The sequence below is a fragment of the Mustelus asterias genome, chromosome 18 (genome assembly GCF_964213995.1).
Source record: "Mustelus asterias chromosome 18, sMusAst1.hap1.1, whole genome shotgun sequence".
Lineage (NCBI taxonomy): Eukaryota > Metazoa > Chordata > Chondrichthyes > Carcharhiniformes > Triakidae > Mustelus > Mustelus asterias.
Genome location: NC_135818.1, coordinates 29,819,491 through 29,841,730, shown reverse-complemented (window position 1 = coordinate 29,841,730; position 22,240 = coordinate 29,819,491). Strand labels below are relative to the sequence as shown.

General features: G+C 44.6%; 1 protein-coding gene across 4 annotated transcripts in view; it reads left to right on the top strand.

The window, feature by feature from the left end:
• The first annotated feature begins 1,362 nt into the window (after nucleotides 1-1,362).
• psen1 (presenilin 1) overlaps nucleotides 1,363-22,240 on the top strand; it is a 109,335-nt gene continuing 88,457 nt past the window's right edge. For 2 of the 4 annotated variants that reach the window (XM_078233669.1, XM_078233667.1), the window contains exons 1-2: nucleotides 1,363-1,420; nucleotides 3,215-3,362. In XM_078233669.1, the coding sequence (XP_078089795.1) occupies nucleotides 3,276-3,362 (87 nt within the window). In that variant the 5' untranslated portion in view covers nucleotides 1,363-1,420; nucleotides 3,215-3,275. Of the gene's footprint in view, nucleotides 1,436-3,214; nucleotides 3,363-22,240 lie in introns of all 4 variants that reach the window. The other 2 variants (XM_078233668.1, XM_078233666.1) reach the window with 1 other exon arrangement.

Genomic DNA, 22,240 nt, shown 5'->3' with positions numbered 1-22,240 from the left:
TCCTCTCTCACTATTAATAGCCCTGTTGCTCCTCTCTCACTGTGAATGACACTGTTGCTCCTCTCTCATTGTGAATGATTCTGTTGATCCTCTCTCACTATTAATAGCCCTGTTGCTCCTCTCTCACTGTGTGACCCTGTTGCTCCTCTCTCACTGTGAATGACCCTGTTGCTCCTCTCTCACTGTGAATGACCCTGTTGCTCCTCTCTCACTGTGAATGACCCTGTTGCTCCTCTCTCACTGTGAATGACCCTGTTGCTCCTCTCTCACTGTGAATGACCCTGTTGCTCCTCTCTCACTGTGAATGACCCTGTTGCTCCTCTCTCACTGTGAATGACCCTGTTGCTCCTCTCTCACTGTGAATGACACTGTTGCTCCTCTCTCATTGTGAATGATTCTGTTGATCCTCTCTCACTATTAATAGCCCTGTTGCTCCTCTCTCACTGTGTGACCCTGTTGCTCCTCTCTCACTGTGAATGACCCTGTTGCTCCTCTCTCACTGTGAATGACCCTGTTGCTCCTCTCTCACTGTGAATGACCCTGTTGCTCCTCTCACTGTGAATGACCCTGTTGCTCCTCTCTCACTGTGAATGACACTGTTGCTCCTCTCTCATTGTGAATGATTCTGTTGATCCTCTCTCACTATTAATAGCCCTGTTGCTCCTCTCTCACTGTGTGACCCTGTTGCTCCTCTCTCACTGTGAATGACCCTGTTGCTCCTCTCTCACTGTGAATGACCCTGTTGCTCCTCTCTCACTGTGAATGACCCTGTTGCTCCTCTCTCACTGTGAATGACCCTGTTGCTCCTCTCACTGTGAATGACCCTGTTGCTCCTCTCTCACTGTGAATGACCCTGTTGCTCCTCTCTCACTATGAATGACCCTGTTGCTCCTCTCTCATTGTGAATGACACTGTTGCTCCTCTCTCATTGTGAATGATTCTGTTGATCCTCTCTCACTATTAATAGCCCTGTTGCTCCTCTCTCACTGTGAATGACACTGTTGATCCTCTCTCATTGTGAATGATTCTGTTGATCCTCTCTCACTATTAATACCCCTGTTGCTCCTCTCTAAATCTAACACTCACATGGCAGATACATCGGTTGGATACAGAGTAAATATCAATCTTTATTGTCTGTTTAACAGCTCTCAGAGCAGATGCACCATAGTTTAGAGAGAGTGGCTCTGACATAACTGTCACAAAGACCGACATCATGCGCTCCCCGTCCGAATCCGCTTCACGAACAAGGGATGGGTACGCGATGCGCGCGCAGGAAAGCCGCCGGTCACATGACCGAGACGCGGTCGTGTCATCCCGCCCGGCTCTGCCTGTGGCGGAGGTGACGTTGGAGTGCCGTTTGTCATTTCCGGTGGGTGGGGAAGAAGGCTGTGTGTGAGGAAGGGTTGGGGGCAGCATGAGAGTGAGTGAACTCCGGGTGAGTTACCCTCACCCCCGGGCCGGCTGTCTGAGGGGGGGTGGTGATTCCCCTCTATCATGGGGCGGGCTTCTCCTCCCACCCTCCTTCAGGATGGGATTTGGATGCTTCTCCTTCCCCGGTGGTCACAGCAGAGGCGCGGCTTCTCCTTCCCTTCGGGGTCGGTGGGGTAGGCCCCTCTCCTTCCTCTTTGGGTCAGTTTGGTTGGGGGCGCAGGTGTCCTCGCCTTCCCCTGGGGGTCACTTTGATGGGGTGGGCAGGTGTCCCCTCCTTCCCCTGGGGGTCACTTTGATGGGGTGGGCAGGTGTCCTCTCCTTAGGGTCACTTTGATGGGGTGGGCAGGTGTCCTCTCCTTCCCCTGGGGGTCACTTTGATGGGGTGGGCAGGTGTCCTCTCCTTCCCCTGGGGGTCACTTTGATGGGGTGGGCAGGTGTCCTCGCCTTCCCCTGGAGGTCAGTTTGAATCATAGAATCCTACAGTGCAGCAGGAAGCCATTCAGCACATTGAGTTTGCACCAAGGACAATCTCACCCAGGCCCTATTCTCATAACCCCATGCATTAACCTGAGCTAGTCCCCCTGACAAGTGGAAATTTAGCAAATTAGCCAATCCACCTAACCTGCCCACCTTTGAACTGTGTGAGGAAACTGGAGCACCTGGAGGAAACCCACGCAGACACGGGGAGAATGTGCAAACTGCACACAGACAGTGATCCAAGCCGGGTATCAAACCTGGTCCCTGACATTGAGGCAGCACTGCAAACCACTGTGCTGCCTGTTTGGTTAGGGGGCAGGGATTGTTTCCTTCACCTCGGGGTCAGTTTGGGGGCAGGGGTCCTCTCCTCAAGGTCAGTTTTGTTGGTGGGGGGGTGCAGGAGTCCTCTCTTCCCCTAGTGGTCTGCACGATTGGGAGGCAGGGGTTCTGTCCTCCTCCTCGGGCTCAGTTTGATTGGGGGAGGGGTCCTCTCCTTCCCCTAGGGGTCAGTTTAGTTGGGATCCTCACCTTCCCCTCGAGGTTAGTTTGGTTGGGAGGCAGGGATCCTTTCCTTCCCCTAGGGGTCAGTTTGTTGGGGGGATCCTCACCTTCCCCTCGGGGTTAGTTTGGTTGGGGGAAGGGTGCATTCCCCCGATTGGTGCCACGGTTGTCTCACTCATGTGTCTTCAGCTGTGTCCTATTTTTTTTCCACTTGCTGCCCTTGACACATCATCTGTAATCGCATGTACACTGGGAGCATCCTGCTCTACCACACCACCGCCTCTTTCCCCCCCATCTTTGTAAACTTCTCCAGCACTAGAAACATCTGATTTGTACTTTTTCAATTCTAACCATTTCCGCATCACTGATAACCGTTCCTGCATTGATGGATGTTACTTCAATGATCAAGGTCTTAAACTCTGAAAATATCTCCCAAAACACCACTACTTCTCTTACCTTTTCTCCTTCAGGATGCACCTTAAAATCTCTCTCATTAACCAGGTTTTTGGTCAACCATCTTAATAGTACCTTGTGGCTCTGTGTCAAATTTTGTTTGTCATAAAACACAATCACTGGTATGCAGATTTAAGACCAAGTGTCCTTGACCATTTTTGAATGTGATGGGGAAGCTTCCACTTATGACATGGTCAGTTGATTCCTCGTTGCCATGTGGTAGGGATGATTTACTGGAGTTTCTATCCATGCTAACAAATAAGGAAATATCCAAATGTTCAGGAATGATTATCCATATTGGGTGTCTTGACGATAGGAGGATAATGTTTTTCTGCTCTTGTATGCTTTGCAGCGAGGGAGGGAGTGTTAACTAACGAGGGGGACCGCTCCATTTGCTCCGTGGGACCTTACTGATGTCGGAGTTATCTGCCCAGGTTGTGCCCGTGTTTCAGGGCGGGCAGCCAAGAGAGAGTGCATCAGAAAACCATCAGGCCAACTCGGTGAGGCATTGTGCTCTTCATTTTACACTTTATGATCTCTTGTACTTGAAAATTATAAATGACTGTTCGTCATTGAAAGTGTTTTTGTTAACAGGAGAGTGAAGAAGACACAAATTTAAGATAATTGGTGCAACAAACAATGTTGGGGAGGGGGTAGGGGAGAGTAATGAGGAAACCCTTTCTTTACATTGATTTATGTTCTGGGATGTGCAGCCTGAAAGGATGATGGAAACAAATTCAGTGATTACTTTCAAAGGGAATTGGATAAATGCTTGAAAGGTAAACATTTGCAGAGCTGTGTATAAAGAGCATGGAGAGTGAGACTACAGAACTGTTACACACACTGTGCAGACGGGTCACCTCCTGTGCTGTTCTATTCTATAAGGGTTGGTTTCTGAGGAAAAGGATTGTTGCAACACTTGAGTGATCGGGAACAATATCCTGTTGCTGATTTAAATAGGACTTGAACTGTGAAAAGCATAAACGCGGTGTGTCCTATTTCAGGAGCAACTCATAACTTGGTTTCAGTCTGTGTTTGACAACTGTTAGTAATTCCAATGGAGGCTGTCCATCAGGGTTCTGAGTGCGGCTCATGAGACATTTAGTTGACTGCTGCCCATGAGACATTTAGTTGACTGCTGCCCATGAGACATTTAGTTGACTGCTGCCCATGAGACATTTAGTTGACTGCTGCCCAGGTGCAGGGTTGCCACATGCTGCTGATTTCTGGCTGCTTGGATTTTTTCCGACTGGTATGACTGAAATTATACACACACAAAGCAAGAGCAAGTGAGGTGCTTGCTGATTCCGTTCACGTCCCCCCCGTGTCCAAAGTGTAAATATTTGTTTTGTTTTTACCATTTGAAGTTGTTAGTTCTATCAACATCTAAATGATTAAGTAACTTGTTTTGAAATATTTGGCATGCATTAAGTGCATTTCTTCATAGGGTTGTGATTGGTGAACAAGCCTGATTTCAATCTTGTGGCCTACTGAGATGGAGGGCCACTCATGCAGCTCACTCACTAGCCTAGGGTACCTATCACTGACCTAGAACTTGGTGTATAGGGCACAACAAAAGTTTGTGGATGACACAAAGCTTGGAAGCATTGTGAGGAGAATAGTGTACAACTTCAAAAGAGCATAGGTTGGTGGAATGGGCGGACAAGTGGCAGATGAAATTCAATGCAGAGAAGTGTGAAGAAATTCATTGTGGTAGAAATAACATGGGGTGACGAGATAAAATAAAGGGGACAATTCTAAAGGCTATGCAGGAGCAGGGGGACCAGTGCATAAATTATTAAAGTTGGCAGAACAGATTAGGACATGGGGAGACAAGATAAAATAAGGGAACAATTCTAAAGGCTATGCAGGAGCAGAGGGTGCATAAATCATTACAGTTGGCAGAACAGGTTACAAGAGGGGTTAAAGCATACAGCACCCTAGGTATTAATCAGGGCATAGAGTATAAAAGCAAACAAGTTAGTTTAAACTTGCATAAAACACTCATTTGGCCTCTTAATGTCTCTAGTTCTGGGTGCTGTACTTTGATAAGGATAATGAGGTATTAGAGAGGGTATAGAAAATCATGAATGGTTCCAGGGATGGGGAGCTTTAGTTGCATTGATAGATTGGGGAAGTTGGGACTGTTTTCTTGGAGAAGAGAAGGTTTAGAAGAGATTTGATAGAGGTGTTCAAAACCATGAGCGAACTGGTCAGAGTAGGTATGGAGATACTGTTTCCATTGGTGTAAGGATCAAGAATGAGAGGACACAGGTTTAAGGTAAAAAAAATCTTCATTCGTGCAGCAGATCTTTAGGACCTGGAATAGGTCTGAGATTGTGGTGGAAGTAGGTTCAATCAAGGCAGTCGAGGGAATTTGATTTGATTATCTGAAAAGGAAAAATGTGTGTCGGGCTTCAGAGAGAAAACCGGAGAATGGCAATAGGTGAATCGCTCCTTCAGAGAGCCAGCACGGATATGACAGGCCAAATAGCCCCTCTTTCTCCTGTGTTGTAAGCATTTTTCTGCACCTCTAGATGTAGTGCATTAAGTTTTGAAAATGCGTACCTGATGGATGCTTTTCCGCTTTTCTGTATTTTGCTTCCAGTCCAGGGTGTTTGCTCCAATTTCCCAATATTGTGCTAAGAAGTTGGTCTTTAATATTCAGTGCATTTACTGAGATTTTTCTTCATGCACCGTTTAAATATATTCAAAGCTCGTGGCTGTGAAAGTTTATTATTGCTTAAGGCTCTGTGGACTAGGAGAAAAGCTTGTAATTCTGTTTGCCTTGTTTTGTGTAGTTCAGCTTGATGGACTTGTACTAACTGCACTGAGGTTATGATATTGGATTGATTTGAGTGATTTAACTTCTGATTATCAGAAATCAGTCTATGATGCAGGATTAAATTAATATCCTGATATTTTATTCTGTTACTTTTGGGAGTTGGGGCAGGTTTCACACGCCTGGGAGGATTTTCCTTTGATTGCCTTGACTGAGGTTGGTTGATTTGGCAAATTGTCAATTGTTTGCAGGAAACTGTTGTTTGTTAAATATTATTGACATCTAAATTTTTTTTAAATGAAATTTAAACGCCTATATCGTGAGTTGCCAAATTCTGACCATTCATCACCTCTGTGCTCAATGATTGACAGTGGCAGGCAACGCCACAATTTTAAAAATGTCATCCTTATTTTCAAATCCCTCCAACCTCTTTACCTCTGTAATTGCCTCCAGCCCCACAGCACAAGTTCCTTGTGTTCCTCCAATTCTGGCTTCTTGAACATTCCCAATTTTCTTTGCTGCGTTATTTTTATTTCTTAAAGCCTGTCTCTTGACCAAACTTTTGATCACCTGTCCTAATGTGACTCTATGGCACCACAGAATCCCTACAGTGCAGAAGGAGGCTGTTCAGCCCATTGAGTCTGCACCAACTCTCCAAAAGAACATCCCACCCAAGCCCCCTTCTCCACCCTATCCCTGTAACCCTGCGCATTTACCATGGTTAATCCACCTAACCTACACAACTTTGGACTGTGAGTTGAAACCAGAGCAGCCTGAGGAATCCCATGGAGGCACTGGGAAAATGTGCAAACTCCACACAGCCCATCCCAGGCTGGAATTGAACCTGGGTCCCTGGCGCTATGAGGCAGTACTGCTGATCATTGTGCCAGTGTGCCATTTTGACTGCCTCTGAAGCACTGAAATGTTTTACTACATTAAGGGGGTGCTATGTAAATACACATTGTGCAAATCAAAAGCTTTCTACAACAATGAACAAATTACCAGTGTTGTTAGCTTCACTTGCAGTCTTATCTTTTGATCTGGCCCTAGTGCTGACTCAGTAAAAGCAAGTAGTTGTGTAGGTTTCCCCAGTGTGCTTACTGTTCAGTGGCAAACACCTGTCTCTTTCTCAAACCAGGCTTGCCTTACTGTAGAGAGGAAAACACCAACCCCTGCCAAAGTTGTGAGCAGGACTGTTTGAAATGGATAATGTTGATGAAAATGAGAGCATTCCTTTGCTGACCTTCAGAGAGGAGATGACTAGCAAGACTGTCAAAACTGACCAGGTAGGCTGCCGGTCCTGGCTGAGACAAAGCAGCAAAGTTCTTCTTCGCCTTGTGCCTTATGCAACGAGTCTTCAGACAGCTTTATCATTGCACATTAGCAAGGAACGTGTTTCCTGGCACATAGACAAGCAGAACAAATTTGTACAGAAGGAGAGTTTTCCGAGGTGAATTTCTTGGTTTAAGTTGAGCATCTCAACAATTCCACATCAATCGTTGGGTGGATGGATATGGAAGTTGCTGATGATGATTACTTGGAAGCACAGCTTTGCTGATGGGATTTGTTGTGAGAATGCAGCTGAAAGTATATTTCAAAAAATCTGTTAATTTACTGACTTTAGCTACACTTCGCAGGTACTGGTGATGGAAAATATTTTGAATATGTTGAACTCATGGCCCTTCTAAATGTGTTTTAGTCTGTTTGTTCATTAGTTCTTCTCCCTGCCCTCTCATCGCCATATTCTTTGACCCTTTACCCAACAGGGAGATGCCATTTAATCTGGAAGTTTATTTCACTCTGCAATTACCTGATTTGTATCTTGACATTTTTCTACCTATCCTCCCTTAGAAACATAGAAAAACTACAGCACAAACAGGCCCTTCGGCCCACAAGTTGTGCCGAACACATCCCTACCGTCTAGACCTACCTATAACCCTCCATCCTATTAAGCTCCATGTACTCATCCAGGAGTCTCTTAAAAGACCCTGTTGAGTTCGCCTCCACCACCACTGACGGCAGCCGATTCCACTCGCCCACCACGCTCTGTGTGGAAAAACTTCCCCCTAACATTTCCCCTGTACCTACCCCCCAGCACCTTAAACCTGTGTCCTCTCGTAGCAGACATTTCCACCCTGGGAAAAAGCCTCTGAGAGTCCACCCGATCTATGCCTCTCAACATCTTATACACCTCTATTAGGTCTCCTCTCATCCTTCATCTCTCCAAGGAGAAAAGACCGAGCTCCCTCAGCCTATCCTCATAAGGCATGCCACTCAATCCAGGCAACATCCTTGTAAATCTCCTCTGCACCCTTTCAATCTTTTCCACATCCTTCCTATAGTGAGGCGACCAGAACTGAGCACAGTTCTGGTCCAAGTGGGGTCTGACGAGGATCTTATATAGCTGCATCATTATCCCCGGACTCCTAAACTCAATCCCTAGATTGATAAAGGCAAGCACACCATATGCCTTCTTAACCACCTCCTCCACTTACGGGGCCAATTTTAGAGTCCTATGGACCCAGACCCCAAGGTCCTTCTGATCCTCTACAGTACTAAGAGTCTTTCCCTTTATATTGTACTCCTTCATCCCATTTGACCTACCAAAATGGACCACGACGCATTTATCTGGGTTGAAGTCCATCTGCCACTTGTTCGCCCAGTCTTGCATCCTATCTATGTCCCTCTGTAACTTTTGACATCCCTCCAGACTATCCACAACCCCACCAACCTTCGTGTCGTCGGCAAACTTACCAACCCATCCCTCCGCTTCCTCATCCAGGTCATTTATGCAAATGACAAACAGCAAGGGTCCCAGAACAGATCCCTGGGGCACACCACTGGTGACCGAACTCCATTTAGAAAAAGACCCATCTATACCCACTCTCTGCCTCCTTTGGGCAAGCCAGTTCTGGATCCACCGGGCAGCAGCCCCTTGGATCCCATGCCCTCTCACTTTTTCTAGAAACCTTGCATGGGGAACCTTATCGAACGCCTTGCTAAAATCCATATAAACCACATCTACCGCCTTCCCTTCGTCAATGTGTTTAGTCACATTTTCGAAGAACTCCACCAGGCTCGTAAGGCACGATCTGCCCTTGATACCATGTCTATCAAAAGTCTACTGATCTCGAGGTTGAATGGTTCAAATGTCAGTGTGTTCTTCACTGCCTTTTTGACTGGGCAGAATTTCAGATTTCCACTACTTTGTATGAAAAAATGCTTCCTGATTTTAGTCCTGAACTGCCTAACTCTTATTTGAAAGTATGTGCCTGGTTCTTGATCCCTTCCCTTCTAGGGGAATTGGTATCCAATCTATCATATTTTCTTCTTTACCTTTGAGACTACTCTCCACATCCTCCCTCGCCAACGCGACAGAATCCAAATCATGTTTATGCAACCTCTCCGCATATAAAAAATTTTTGGAAATATCCTCAAGCCTCAAAAACCACCTGATTCTTTAGCGGTTAAACAAGCTACTGAGCCACACAGACCATCAGCTCCAAGGTTTAATGCCCAATCTATCCGGAGTAAGTGGATCTTGCTGAATTGTAACCATTGGGGCATTAGTATTACCATAGACCTATGGAGAAGAAAATTGGACAAATCCCATTTCCTGTTGCTGCCTGGGGCACTTGCAGGGAGCGAGTCATGTGGATCTCAAACAAGGGGAGGATTGGGCCTCGTTGTACTTGGGCAACCTGCATGATCTGCTTTCTAACGAAATGGACATTTGGCTCTGGGCACCAGCATCAATCCCTCTGGGTTGGGTGTCCCCCGAGAGCACAAAATATTCTGATCATTCAGTCTTAAAATTTTCCTGATTATGTAGAATTGGCTAGCATTTAACATTTAAATTGTTAGTGCTTAAATTAGTGTTTATATGTGGATGAAGCTATATTTAAGATTTCATAGCAAAAATACATTTTCTTGGAATGTATAAGGGATAGTTTTATCGACCAATATGTTGAGGAATCAACTAGAGAGCAGACCACCCTAGACTGGGTATTGTGTAATGAGAGAGGATTAATTAGCAACCTTGTGGTCCTGGGTTCTTTGGGGAAGTGTGACCATAATATGGTAGAATTCTTCATTAAGGTGGAAAGTGACACAGCTAAGTCTGAGACTAGGGTTCTGAATTTGAGGAAAGCTAACTTTAATGGTATGAGACGTGTATTGGCTAGGATAAGCTGGCAAAGGATACTTAAGGGATTGACAGTGGATAGGCAATGGCAGACATTTAACAAACACATGGATGAACTTCAATAATTGTACATCCTTGTCTGGTGCAAGAGTAAATCGGGGAAGGTGGCTCATCCATGGCTAACGAGAAACGAGTTTTAAAACCAAAGAGGAGGCATATAAATTGGCCAGAAAAAACAGCAAACCTGAGGACTGGGAGAAATTTAAAATCCAGCAGAGGACAAAGGGTTTAATTCAAAAGGGGAAAATAGACTACGAGAGTAGGCTTGCAGAAAATAAAAACTGACGGCAAAAGCTTTTATAGATATGTGAAGAGAAAAAAACTAAAGACAAATGGAGGTCCCTTATAGTTAGAATCGGGTGAATTCATAATGGGCATCAAAGAGATGGCACATCAAATGAATAAATGCTTTGGATCTGTCTTCACTAAGGAGGACACATAACTTTCCAGAAATACTAGGGCACAGAGGGTGCAGCATGGAGGAACTGAAGGAAATCCTTATTAGTCAGGAAATTGTATTGGGGAAATTGCTGGGATTAAAGCCTGATAAGTCTCCAGGGCATGATGCTGTGCATCCCAGAATACTCAAGGAAGTGGCCCTAGAAATAGCGGACATATTGGTGATAATTTTCCAGCAATCTATAAACTCTGGAAGAGTTCCAGTGGATTGGAGGGTGGCTAAAGTAGCCCCACTTTTTAAAAAATGAGGGAGAGAGAAAATGGGGCATTATAGAGCGGTTAGCCCGACATTGGTGGTGGTGAAAATGCTGGCGTCAATTATTAACGATGAAATAATTGAGCATTTGGGAAGCAGTATCAGGATTGGTCCAACTAAGCATGGATTCACTAAAGGGAAATCGTGCTTGACAAATCTTCTGGAATTTTTTGAGGATGTAACAGTAGAGTGGACAAGGGTGAACCAGTCGATGTTGTGTATCTGGACTCTCAAAAGGCTTTTGACAAGGTCCAACACAAGAGACTAGTGAGCAAAATTAAAGCTCATGGTATTTGGGGCTAATGTATTGATGTGGATAGAGAACAGGTAGGCAGGCAGGAAGCAGAGAGTGGGAATAAACTGCTCCTTTTCAGAGTGGTAGGCAGTGATGAGTGAGGGGCCGCAGGGTTCAGTGCTGGGACCCCAGTTATTCACAATATACATTAATGATTTGGACGAAGGGCTTGAATGCGATATCTCCAAATTTGCAGATGCCACTAAGCTGGGTGGCAGTGTGTGCTGTGAGGAGGATGCTAACAGGCTGCAGGGTGACTTGGACAGGCTGGCTAAGTGGGCAAATACTTGGCAAATTATGTGGATAAATATAAGGTTATCCACTTTGGCAAAAACAGGAAGGAAGATTATCTGAATGGTGGCAATTTAGGAAAGGGGGAAGTTCAATGTGACCTGGGGGTCATAGTGGAACAGTCGCTGAAGGTTGGCATGCAGATACAACAGACAGTGAGGAAAGCTAATGGCATGCTGGCCTTCATAGCAAGAGGATTTGAGTATAGGAGTAAGGATGTCTTGCTGCAGTTATACAGGGCCTTGGTGAGGCCACACCTCGAGTATTGTGTGCAGTTTTGGTCTGAGTCTGAGGACGGATATTCTTGCTGTTGAGGGAGTCCAGCCAAGGTCCACCAGACTGATTCCTGGAATGGCAGGACTGACGTATGAAGAGAGACTGTATTGACTGGGCTTGTACTCAATGGAATTTAGAAAAGTGAGAGGGGAATCTCATAGAATCATACAAAATCCTGATGTGACTTGACAGGCGAGATGCAGGAAGAATGTTCCCAATGTTGGAAGTTCAGAACTCGTGGTCACAGTCTAAGAATAAGTGGCAAGCCATTCAGGACTGATGAGGAAGAATCTCTTCACTCAGAGTTGTGAACCTGTGGTGTTCTCTACCACAGAAAGCTGTCGCGGTCAGTTCATTAGATCTGTGCAAAAGGGAGCTGGACGTGGCTCTTGTGACTAAAGGGATCAAGGGGTATGGAAAGAACACAGTAAGAAGTTTAACAACACCAGGTTAAAGTCCAACAGGTTTATTTGGTAGCAAAAGCCACACAAGCTTTCGAGGCTCTGAGCCCCTTCTTCAGGTGAGTGGGAATTCTGTTCACAAACAGAACTTATAAGACACAGACTCAATTTACATGAATAATGGTTGGAATGCGAATACTTACAACTAATCCAGTCTTTAAGAAACAAAACAATGGGAGTGGAGAGAGCATCAAGACAGGCTAAAAAGATGTGTATTGTCTCCAGACAAGACAGCCAGTGAAACTCTGCAGGTCCACGCAACTGTGGGAGTTACAAATAGTGTGACATAAATTCTGATTCTAGGATCGCATGATAAAGACTCAGGAGGAAAAAAGCAGAAATATTTATGTGAAATAGTGTGACATAAACCCAATATCCCGGTTGAGGCCGTCCTTGTGTGTGCGGAACCTGGCTATCAGTATGGAAAGAAAGCAGGAGTGGGATACTGAAAGTGCATGATCAATCATGTTCATATTGATTGGTGGTGCAGGATTGAAGGGCCAAATGGCCTCTTCCTGCACCTATTTTCTATGCTTCTATATATTTGTTTTCTACATTATAAATGCCTCTTTCAAACCCTTGAATCGCCTTGGAGGCTGGGAGAAACTTAACGAATTGATGGCATCTGCACACACAAAGATGTAGCTTGTCAGCTAACTTGGTTAAAAGTTCCTGTAATATTCCTCTTTTAATGAGAATGAAATGTAACCCCTGCCGATGTTCATTAAGCCCGCTCAAGGACAACTTGAATTGCATTCCCAAGGAGACTTTGAACTTTAAAAGCCTTTATGTTGTGAAATCTAGCTGCTGTTAAATGGGATTCATGGGGGCGGGGGAGAAGAAATAAAACCTAAAGTGAATCCCAGTTACAAAATGGAAGAGAGAAAACTAGGGGCCAGTTGGACTAACACCAAAAGTAAGAAAAATGCTAGAATCCATTATTTAGGGACCTAATAATAGTCAACATTGATTTATGAAAAGAAAATCTTCAAGAACTTTTCCAGTGTAATGTAGTGAAATATTCTATAAAGGGCCAAAATCGAGCCTATTCCATTAAATTAGCAATTATGGAATTGAGGGATATTAGCTTGGATTGAAGATTAGAGTCAGAGGTTTTCAGCATGGAAACAGGCCCTTCGGCCCAACTTGTCCATGCTGCCCCCTTTTTAAGGCCCTAAGCTACTCCTAATTGCCTGCATTTGGTCCATATCCCTCTATACCCAAATTACTCATGTAACTGTCTAAATGCTTTTTAAAAGACAAAATTGTACCCGCCTCTACTACCTCTGGCAGCTTGTTCCAGACACTCACCAGCCTCTGTGTGAAAATTTGCCCCTCTGGACCCTTTTGTATCTCTCCCTTCTCACCTGAAACCAATGCCCTCTAGTTTTAGACTCCCCTACCTTTGGGAAAAGATATTGACTTTCTAGCTGATCTGTGCCCCTCATTATTTTATAGACATCAATAAGATCACCCCTCAGCCTTCTACGCTCCACAGAAAAAAGTTCCAGTCTATCCAGCCTCTCATAACTCAAACCATAAAGTCCTGGTAGCATTCTAGTAAATCTTTTCTGCCCTTTTTCTAGTTTAATAATATTTTTTCTATAATAGGGTGACCAGAACTGTACACAGTATTCCAAGTGTGGCCTTACCAATGTCTTGTACAACTTCAACAAGATGTCCCAACTCCTGTATTCAATGTTCTGACCAATGAAACCAAGCATGCTGAATGCCTTCTTCACCACTCTGTCCACCTGTGACTCCACTTTCCAGGAGCTATGAACCTGTACCCCTAGATTTCTTTGCTCTGTAACTCTCCTCAACGCCCTACCATTAACTGAGTAAATCCTGCCCTGGTTCAATCTACCAAAATACATCACCTCGCATTTAAACTCCATCTGTCATTTGTCAGCCCACTGGCCCAATTGATCAAGATCCCGTTGCAGTCCGAGATAACCTTCACTGTCCACTATGTTACCAATCTTGGTGTCAGCTGCAAACTTACTAACTATGCCTCCTATATTCTCATCCAAATCATTAATATAAATGACAAATAACCGTGGACCCAGCACTGATCCCTGAGGCACACCGCTGGTCACAGGCCTCCAGTTTGAAAAACAGCCCTGTACAACCACTTCTGTCGTCAAGCCAGTTTTGTATCCATTTAGCTACCTCACCCTGGATCCTGTGAGATTTAACCTTGTGCAACAACGTACCATGCGGTACCTTGTCAAAAGCCTTGCTAAAGTCCATGTAGACAACATCAACTGCACTGCCCTCATCTACCTTCTTGGTTAACCCTTCAAAAAACTCAATCAAATTTGTGAGACATGATTTTCCACTCAAAGCCATGCTGACTGTCCCTAATCAGTCCTTGCATCTCTAAATGATTGTAGATCCTGTCTCTCAAAATACCCTCCAACAACTTACCCACCACGGATGTGAGGTTCACCGGCCTGTAGTTCCCAGGCTTTTCCCTGCAGCCCTTTTTAAACAAAAGCACAACATTTGCCACACTCCCATCTTCAGACACTTCACCCGTGACTATCGATGATTCAAATATCTCGGCTAGGGGGCCCGCAATTTCCTCCCTAGCCTCCCACAATGTCCTGTGATACACTTCATCAGGTCCCGGGGATTTATCTACCTTGATGCACTTTAAGACTTCCAGCACCACCTCTATAATATGTACACTAGGCATGTTGTGCCTAGTGCGGTTTTGCAGTGATCAGTACTTGAGCATCAGCTATTTACAATCAAATTAATGCTGTATTCTTGAGCCACTGCAGTCCATGCAGTGTTAGGGTGGGAGTTCCAGGTTTTTGACCCAGTGAAGGAATGATGGTATAGTTCCAAGTCAGGATGGCTTGGAGGGGAACATGCAAACAGTGGTGTTCCCGTTCATCTGCTGCTGTTGTCCTTCTAGGGTCTGATAATTTTCATTCCAGAGTACTCAAGAAAGTGGCCCTGGAAATAGTAGATCCATTGGTTATTTTCCAAAATTCTTTGGACTCTGGACTGGTTCCTACAGATTGAAAGGTAGCTAATGTAAGAACGAAGAAAATTACAGCACAGGAACAGGCCCTTCGGCCCTCCAACCCTGCACCGACCATGCTGGCCGACTGAACTAAAACCCCCTACCCTTCCGGGGACCATATCCCTCTATTCCCATCCTATTCATGTATTTATCAAGACGCCCCTTAAAAGTCACTACCATATCCACTTCCACTACCTCCCCCAGGCACCCACTAGTCTCTGTGTAAAAGTCTGCCTCGTACATCTCCTTTAAACCTTGCCCCTCGCATCTTAAACCTGTGCCCCCTAGTAATTGACTCTTCCACCTTGGGAAAAAGCTTCTGACTATCCACTCTGTCCGTGCCTCTCATAATCTTGTAGACTTCTATCAGTTCTCCCCTCAATCTCCGTCGTTCCAGTGAGAACAAACCAAGTTTCTCCAACCTTTTCTCATAGCTGATGCCCTCCATACCAGGCAACATCCTGGTAAATCTTTTCTGTACCCTCTCCAAAGCCTCCACATCCTTCTGGTAGTGTGGCGACCAGAATTGAACACTATATTCCAAGTGTGGCCTAACTAAGGTTCTATAAAGCTGCAACATGACTTGCCAATTTTTAAACTCAATGCCCCAGCTGATGAAGGCAAGCATGCCGTATGCCTTCTTGACTACCTTCTCCACCTGCATTGCCACTTTCAGTGCCCTGTGTACCTGTACACCCAGATCCCTTTGCCTATCAATACTCAAGGGTTCTGCCATTTACTGTATATTTCATATCCGTATTAGACCTTCCAAAATGCATTACCTCACATTTGTCCGGATTAAACTCCATTTGTCATCTCTCTGCCCAAGTCTCCAACTGATCTATATCCTGCTGTATCCTCTGATGGTCCTCATCGCTATCCACAAATCCACCAACCTTTGTGTCATCCGCAAACTTACTTATCAAAGCAGTTACATTTTCCTCCAAATCATTTACTTATATATATAAATAAAATATATATATATATTACAAACAGCAACGGTGCCAGCACTGATCCCTGAGGAATGCCACTTGTCACAGCCCTCCATTCAGAAACGCACCCTTCCACTGCTACTCTGTCTTCTTTGACCGAGCCAGTTTTGTATCCACCTTGCCAGCTCACCTCTGATCCCATGCGACTTCACCTTCGGCACCAGTCTGCCATGAGGGACCTTGTCAAAGGCCTCACTGAAGTCCATGTAGACAACATCCACTGCCCTACCCTCATCAATCATCTTCGTAATTTCCTCGAAAAACTCAACCAAGTTCGTGAGACACGACCTCCCCTTCACAAAACCATGTTGCCTCTCACTAATGTGTCCACTTATTTCCAAGTGGGAATAAATCCTGTCTCGAAGAATCCTCTCCAATAATTTCCCTACCACTGATGTAAGCTCATCGGCCTGTAATTACCTGGATTATTCTTGCTACCCTTGTTAAACAAAGGAACAACATTGGCTATTCTCCAATCCTCTGGGACCTCCCCTGTAAGAAGTTTAACAACACCAGGTTAAAGTCCAACAGGTTTATTTGGTAGCAAAAGCCACACAAGCTTTCGGAGCTCTTAGCCCCTTCCTCCCCTGTAGTCAGTGAGGATACAAAGATTGCATTTGTTACAAAGAAAGCGAGTGTGCAGGTACAGCAGGCAGTAAAGAAGCCAGCTATTCAAAAAGCACGATAGAGAAAACGGGGAACTATGGACCAGTGAGCCTAATACTTGAAAAGTTGCGAGAATCCGTTATCAAGGATTTCATAACTCTGCATTTGGAAAGCAGCGGTATAATCAGACAAACTCAGCATGGATTTACAAAGAGGGAAGAATGCTTGACGAATCTATTGGAATTTTTTGAGGATGTATCTAGTAGAGTTGACTGAGGAAAACCAGTGGATGTGGTTTATTTAGACTTTCAGAAGGCATTCGATAAGGTCTCACATAACAGTAAACTTAAAGTGCATGGGATTGCCGGTAATGTCTTGAGATGGATGGAAAGCTGGTCAGCAGATAAGAAGCAAAGAGTTAGCATAAATGAGTTTCTTTCTGATTGGCAGGCAGTGGCTAGTGGGGTATTGCAGGGATCTATGCTAGAATCCCAACTGTTCACATTATATATTAATGATTTGGAAGAGGGGACTAAATGTATTATCTCCAGATGATACAAAGTTGGGAAAGTGAGCTGTGAGGAGCGTGCAGAGATGTTTCAACATGATTTGGACAGGCTTGAGCATGGCAGATGCAGTATCATCTGGGTAAATGTGAGGTTACCCACTTTGGTAACAATAATAGGGAGACATTTTTACTTGAATGGGTGTAAATTGAGAGAGGTGGATACTCTGCGAGACCTTGGTGCCCTAATGCATAAGTCGCTGAAAGTGAGTGCGCAGGTACAGCAGGCAGTAAAGAAGGCAAATGGTATGTTGGCCTTCATAGCGAGAGGATTTGAGGATAAGAATGTTTTACTCACAATTGTACAGGGTGTTGGTGAGGCCACACCTGGAGTATTGTGTGCAGTTTTGGTGTTATCTGAGGAAGGATGTCCTTGCTGTTGAGGGAGTAAAGTGAAGGTTTACCAAGGCTGATTCCTGGATCTCAGTCATATGAGGAGAGATTCAGTCAGTTAGGATTATTTTCACTGGAGTTCAGAAGTGAAGGGAGTCGCATTGAAATTTATGGAATTCTAACAGGGTTTGACTGGGTGGATTCAGGAAGAATGTTCCTGAGTGGGGGAGTCCAGAACTAGGGGTCACGGTTTGAGGATAAGAGGTAAACCTTTTAAAACTGAGCTGAGGAGAAATTTCTTCACCCAGAGAGTGGTGAATGTGTGGAATTCACTACCACAGTGTAGTTGGGACCCAAACGTTGTCTGATTTCAAGAAATTCGATATAGCTTTTGGGATTAAAAGGGATCAAGGGATATGGGGGAAAGGATGGGGGTCAGGATATTGAATTTGATGATCAGCCATAATAATGAATGGCAGAGCAGGCTTGAAAGGCCGAATGGCCTGCTTCTGCTTGCAGTTCCAATGATGAGGGAGCCAAATGCAATATTTCCAAGTTTACTGATGGCATGAAACTTGGTGGGACTGGAGTGAGCAAATACATGGCAGATGCATTATTATGTGGATAGTGTTGAGTAGGAAAGCAGAGTATAATTTAAATGGTGATAGATTGGGAAGTGTAGATGTATAAAGGGACCTGGGTTTCCTTGTGCATCAATCACTGAAGGCAAGCATGCAGGCACAGCAAACACACAAAGGTAAATGGCATGTTGGCCTTAATTGCAAGAAGACTTTAATATAAGAGCAGGGATATCTTATTGTAGCTGTACAGGGCCTTGGTGAGACCATCCATGGAATATTGTGTGCAGTTTCTGTCTCCTTATCTAAGATGATATACTTGCCATAGTGGGAGTGCAGTGTAGGTTCACTAGAATGATTCCCGGGATGGCAGGATTGTTGTATGATTGAGTTGACTAGGCCTATGGTTTGGCTTGGCTATAGGAGGCAGAGCGTAGCGGTGGAAGGGTGATTTTCAAAATGGAGATCTGTAGCCATTGGTGTTCCGGAGGGATCGGTGCTGGGACTTCTGTTGTTTGTAATAGATATAAATGATCTGGAAGAAAATGTGGGTGGACTGAATAGTAAGTTTGTGGATGACAAAGATTGGTGGAGTTGCTGATAGTGCCAGGGATTGTCAGAGGATACAACAGGATATAGATAGGTTGGAGACTTGGGCACAGAAATGCCTGATGGCGTTTAATTGTGAGGTGATGCATTTTGGAGGATCAAATTTAGCTGCGAGTTATACTGTAAATGGCAGAAGCCTTAGGAACGTTAAGGTACAGAGGGATCTGGGTGTGCAGGTCCACAGTTCCCTAAAAGTGGCAACATGGGTGGTCAAGGTGATTAAAAAAGCATATGGCATGCTTGCCTTCATCAGCTGGGGCATTGAGTACAAGAGTTGGGGAAATCACGTTACAGCTATGTAAAACCTTGGTGGGCCACATTTGGAGTATTGCGTGCAATTCTGGTCACCACACTACCAGAAGGATGTGGAAGCTTTGGAGAGTGTGCAAAGAACGTTCGCAAGGGTATTGGCTGTGAAGAGAAGTTGAATAAACTAGGATTATTTTCACTGGAAAGACAGAGGTTGAGGGGAGACCTGATAGAGGTCTACAAAATTGAGAGGCATAAACAGTGTGGATAGTCAGAAGCCTTTTTCCAGGGTGGGAGTGTCAATTACAAGGGGGAACAGGTTCAGGTTGAGAGGGGGAAAGTTTAAAGGAGATGTGCAGGGGAAGTTTTTCACAGAGTGGTGGGTGTCTGGAACGTGCTGCCAGAGGAGATAGAACATAGAACATTACAGCGCAGTACAGGCCCTTCGGCCCTCAATGTTGCGCCGACCAATCTAAAGCCCATCTAACGTACACTATTCCAATATCATCCATATGTTTATCCAATAACCCTTTAAATACCCTTAATGTTGACGAGTCCACTACTGTTGCAGGCAGGTCATTCATTCCACGCCCTTACTACTCTGAGTAAAGAACCTACCTCTGACATCTGTCCTATATCTATCACCCCTCAATTTAAAGCTATGTCCCCTCGTGCTAGCCAACACCATCCGAGGAAAAAGGCTCTCACTGTCCACCCTATCTAATCCTCTGATCATCTTGTATGCCTCTATTAAGTCACCTCTTAACCTTCTCTCTAACGAAAACAGCCTCAAGTCACTCAGCCTTTCCTCATAAGACCTTCCCACTATACCAGGCAACATCCTGGTAAATCTCCTCTGCACCCTTTCCAATGCTTCCACATCCTTCCTATAATGCGGTGACCAGAACCGTACGCAATATTCCAAGTGCAGCCGCACCAGAGTTTTGTACAGCTACAACATGACCTCGTGGCTCCGAAACTTAGTCCCTCTACCAATAAAAGCTAACACACCGTATGCCTTCTTAACAACCCTATCAACCTGGGTGCCAACTTTCAGGGATCTATGCACATGGACACAGAGATCTCTCTGCTCATCCACACTACCAAGTAACTTACCATTAGCCCAGTACTCTGTATTCTTGTTACTCCTTCCAAAGTGAATGACCTCACACTTTTCCACATTAAACTCCATTTGCCACCTCTCAGCTCAGCTCTGCAGCTTATCTATGTCCCTCTGTAACCTGTAACATCCTTTCGCACTGTCCACAACTCCACCGACTTTAGTGTCATCCGCAAATTTACTAACCCAGCCTTCTACGCCCTTATCCAGGTCATTTATAAAAATGACAAACAGCAGTGGCTCCAAAACACATCCTTGTGGTACACCACTAGTAACTGAACTCCAGGATGAACATTTCCCATCAACCACCACCCTCTGTTTTCTTACAGCTAGCCAATTTCTGATCCAAACCGCAAAACCACCCTCAATCCCATGCCTCTGTATTTTCTGCAATAGCCTACCATGGGGAACCTTATCAAACACTTTACTGAAATCCATATACACCACATCAACTGCTTTACCCTCATCCACCTCTTTGGTCACCTTCTCAAAGAACTCAATAAGGTTTGTGAGGCATGACCTACCTTTCACAAAACCGTATTGACTATCCCTAATCAAATTATTCCTTTCTCGGTGGTTATAAATCCTATCTCTTATAATCCTTTCCAAAACTTTGCCCACAACAGAAGTAAGGCTCACTGGTCTATCATTACCAGGGTTGTCTCTACTCCCCTTCTTGAACAAGGGGACAACATTTGCTATCCTCCAGTCTTCTGGCACTATTCCTGTAGACAATGATGACATAAAGTGCAGAGCCTTTGGCTTTGATATCTCATAGATCATCATAGAATCATAGAAACCCTACAGTGCAGAAGGAGGCCATTCGGCCCATCGAGTCTGCACCGACCACAATCCCACCCAGGCCCTACCCCCACATATTTTACCCACTAATCCCTCTAACCTACGCATCCCAGGACTCTAAGGGGCAATTTTTTAAACCTGGCCAATCAACCTAACCCGCACATCTTTGGATCTCCTCCCTAGCTTCCCAGAGAATCCTAGGATAAATCCCATCCGGCCCAGGGGACTTATCTATTTTCACACTTGCCAGAATTGCTAACACCTCCTCCTTATGAACCTCAATCCCGTCTAGTCTAATAGCCTGTATCTCAGTATTCTCTTCGACAACATTGTCTTTTTCCTGTGTGAATACTGATGAAAAATATTAATTTAGCGCCTCTCCTATCTCTTCAGACTCCACGCACAACTTCCCACTACTGTCCTTGACTGGCCCTAATCTTACCCTAATCATTCTTTTATTCCTGACATACCTATAGAAAGCTTTAGGGTTTTCCTTGATCCTACCTGCCAAAGACTTCTCATGTCCCCTCCTGGCTGTTCTTAACTCTCTCTTCAGGTCCTTCCTGGCTAACTTGTAACTCTCAAGCACCCTAACTGAGCCTTCATGTCTCATTTTTACATAAGTCTCCTTCCTCTTCACAAGAGATTCAACTTCTTTAGTAAACCACGGTTCCCTCGCTCGACCACTTCCTCCCTGCCTAACAGGTACATACTTATCATAGAATCATCATCATAGAATCAACAGCACAGAAAGAGGCCTTTCGGCCCATCGAGTCTGCACTGACCACAATCCCACCCAGGCCCTACCCCCACATATTTTGCCCACTAATCCCTCTATCCTACACAACTCAAGACACTAAGGGCAATTTTAGCATGGCCAATCAACCTAACCCGCACATCTTTGGACTGACTATTCACTATATATTCACTTTCTATATTCACTGGAATTTAGAAGAAAGAGAGGATCTCCTTGAAACGTACAAAATTCTGATATGCCTGGTTAGAATGGATGCAGGGAATTTGTTTCCTTTGGCTAGGTGTCTAGAATAAGGGGGTCACAGTTTCAAGATACAGGGTATCCATTTAAGACTGATATGAGAAGAAACTTCACTCAAAGGCTAATGAACTCTTTGTGGAGTTCTCTACCACAGAATGCTGTAAAGGCCAAGTCACTGAGCATATTTCCGAAAAATAGATCTCTAGACTTAAAAGGCGTGAATGATATGGTTAGGACGCAGGAGCATGGCATTGGCATTGAAGATCAGCCATGATGTTAAAAGACCAAATGACCTACTATTTTCTATTTCTATGTTTCTAAAATTGCAAAAAATGTAGAATCATAGGATGGTTAAAGCAGAGGGTCAGAGCTGAATCTCTGAATAAGTCTACTTAACTTTCTTCAAGACAGCTTATCAACATTTAGGTCAAACACCATAATTAGCTAAATTTTCTAGCAAGATATTT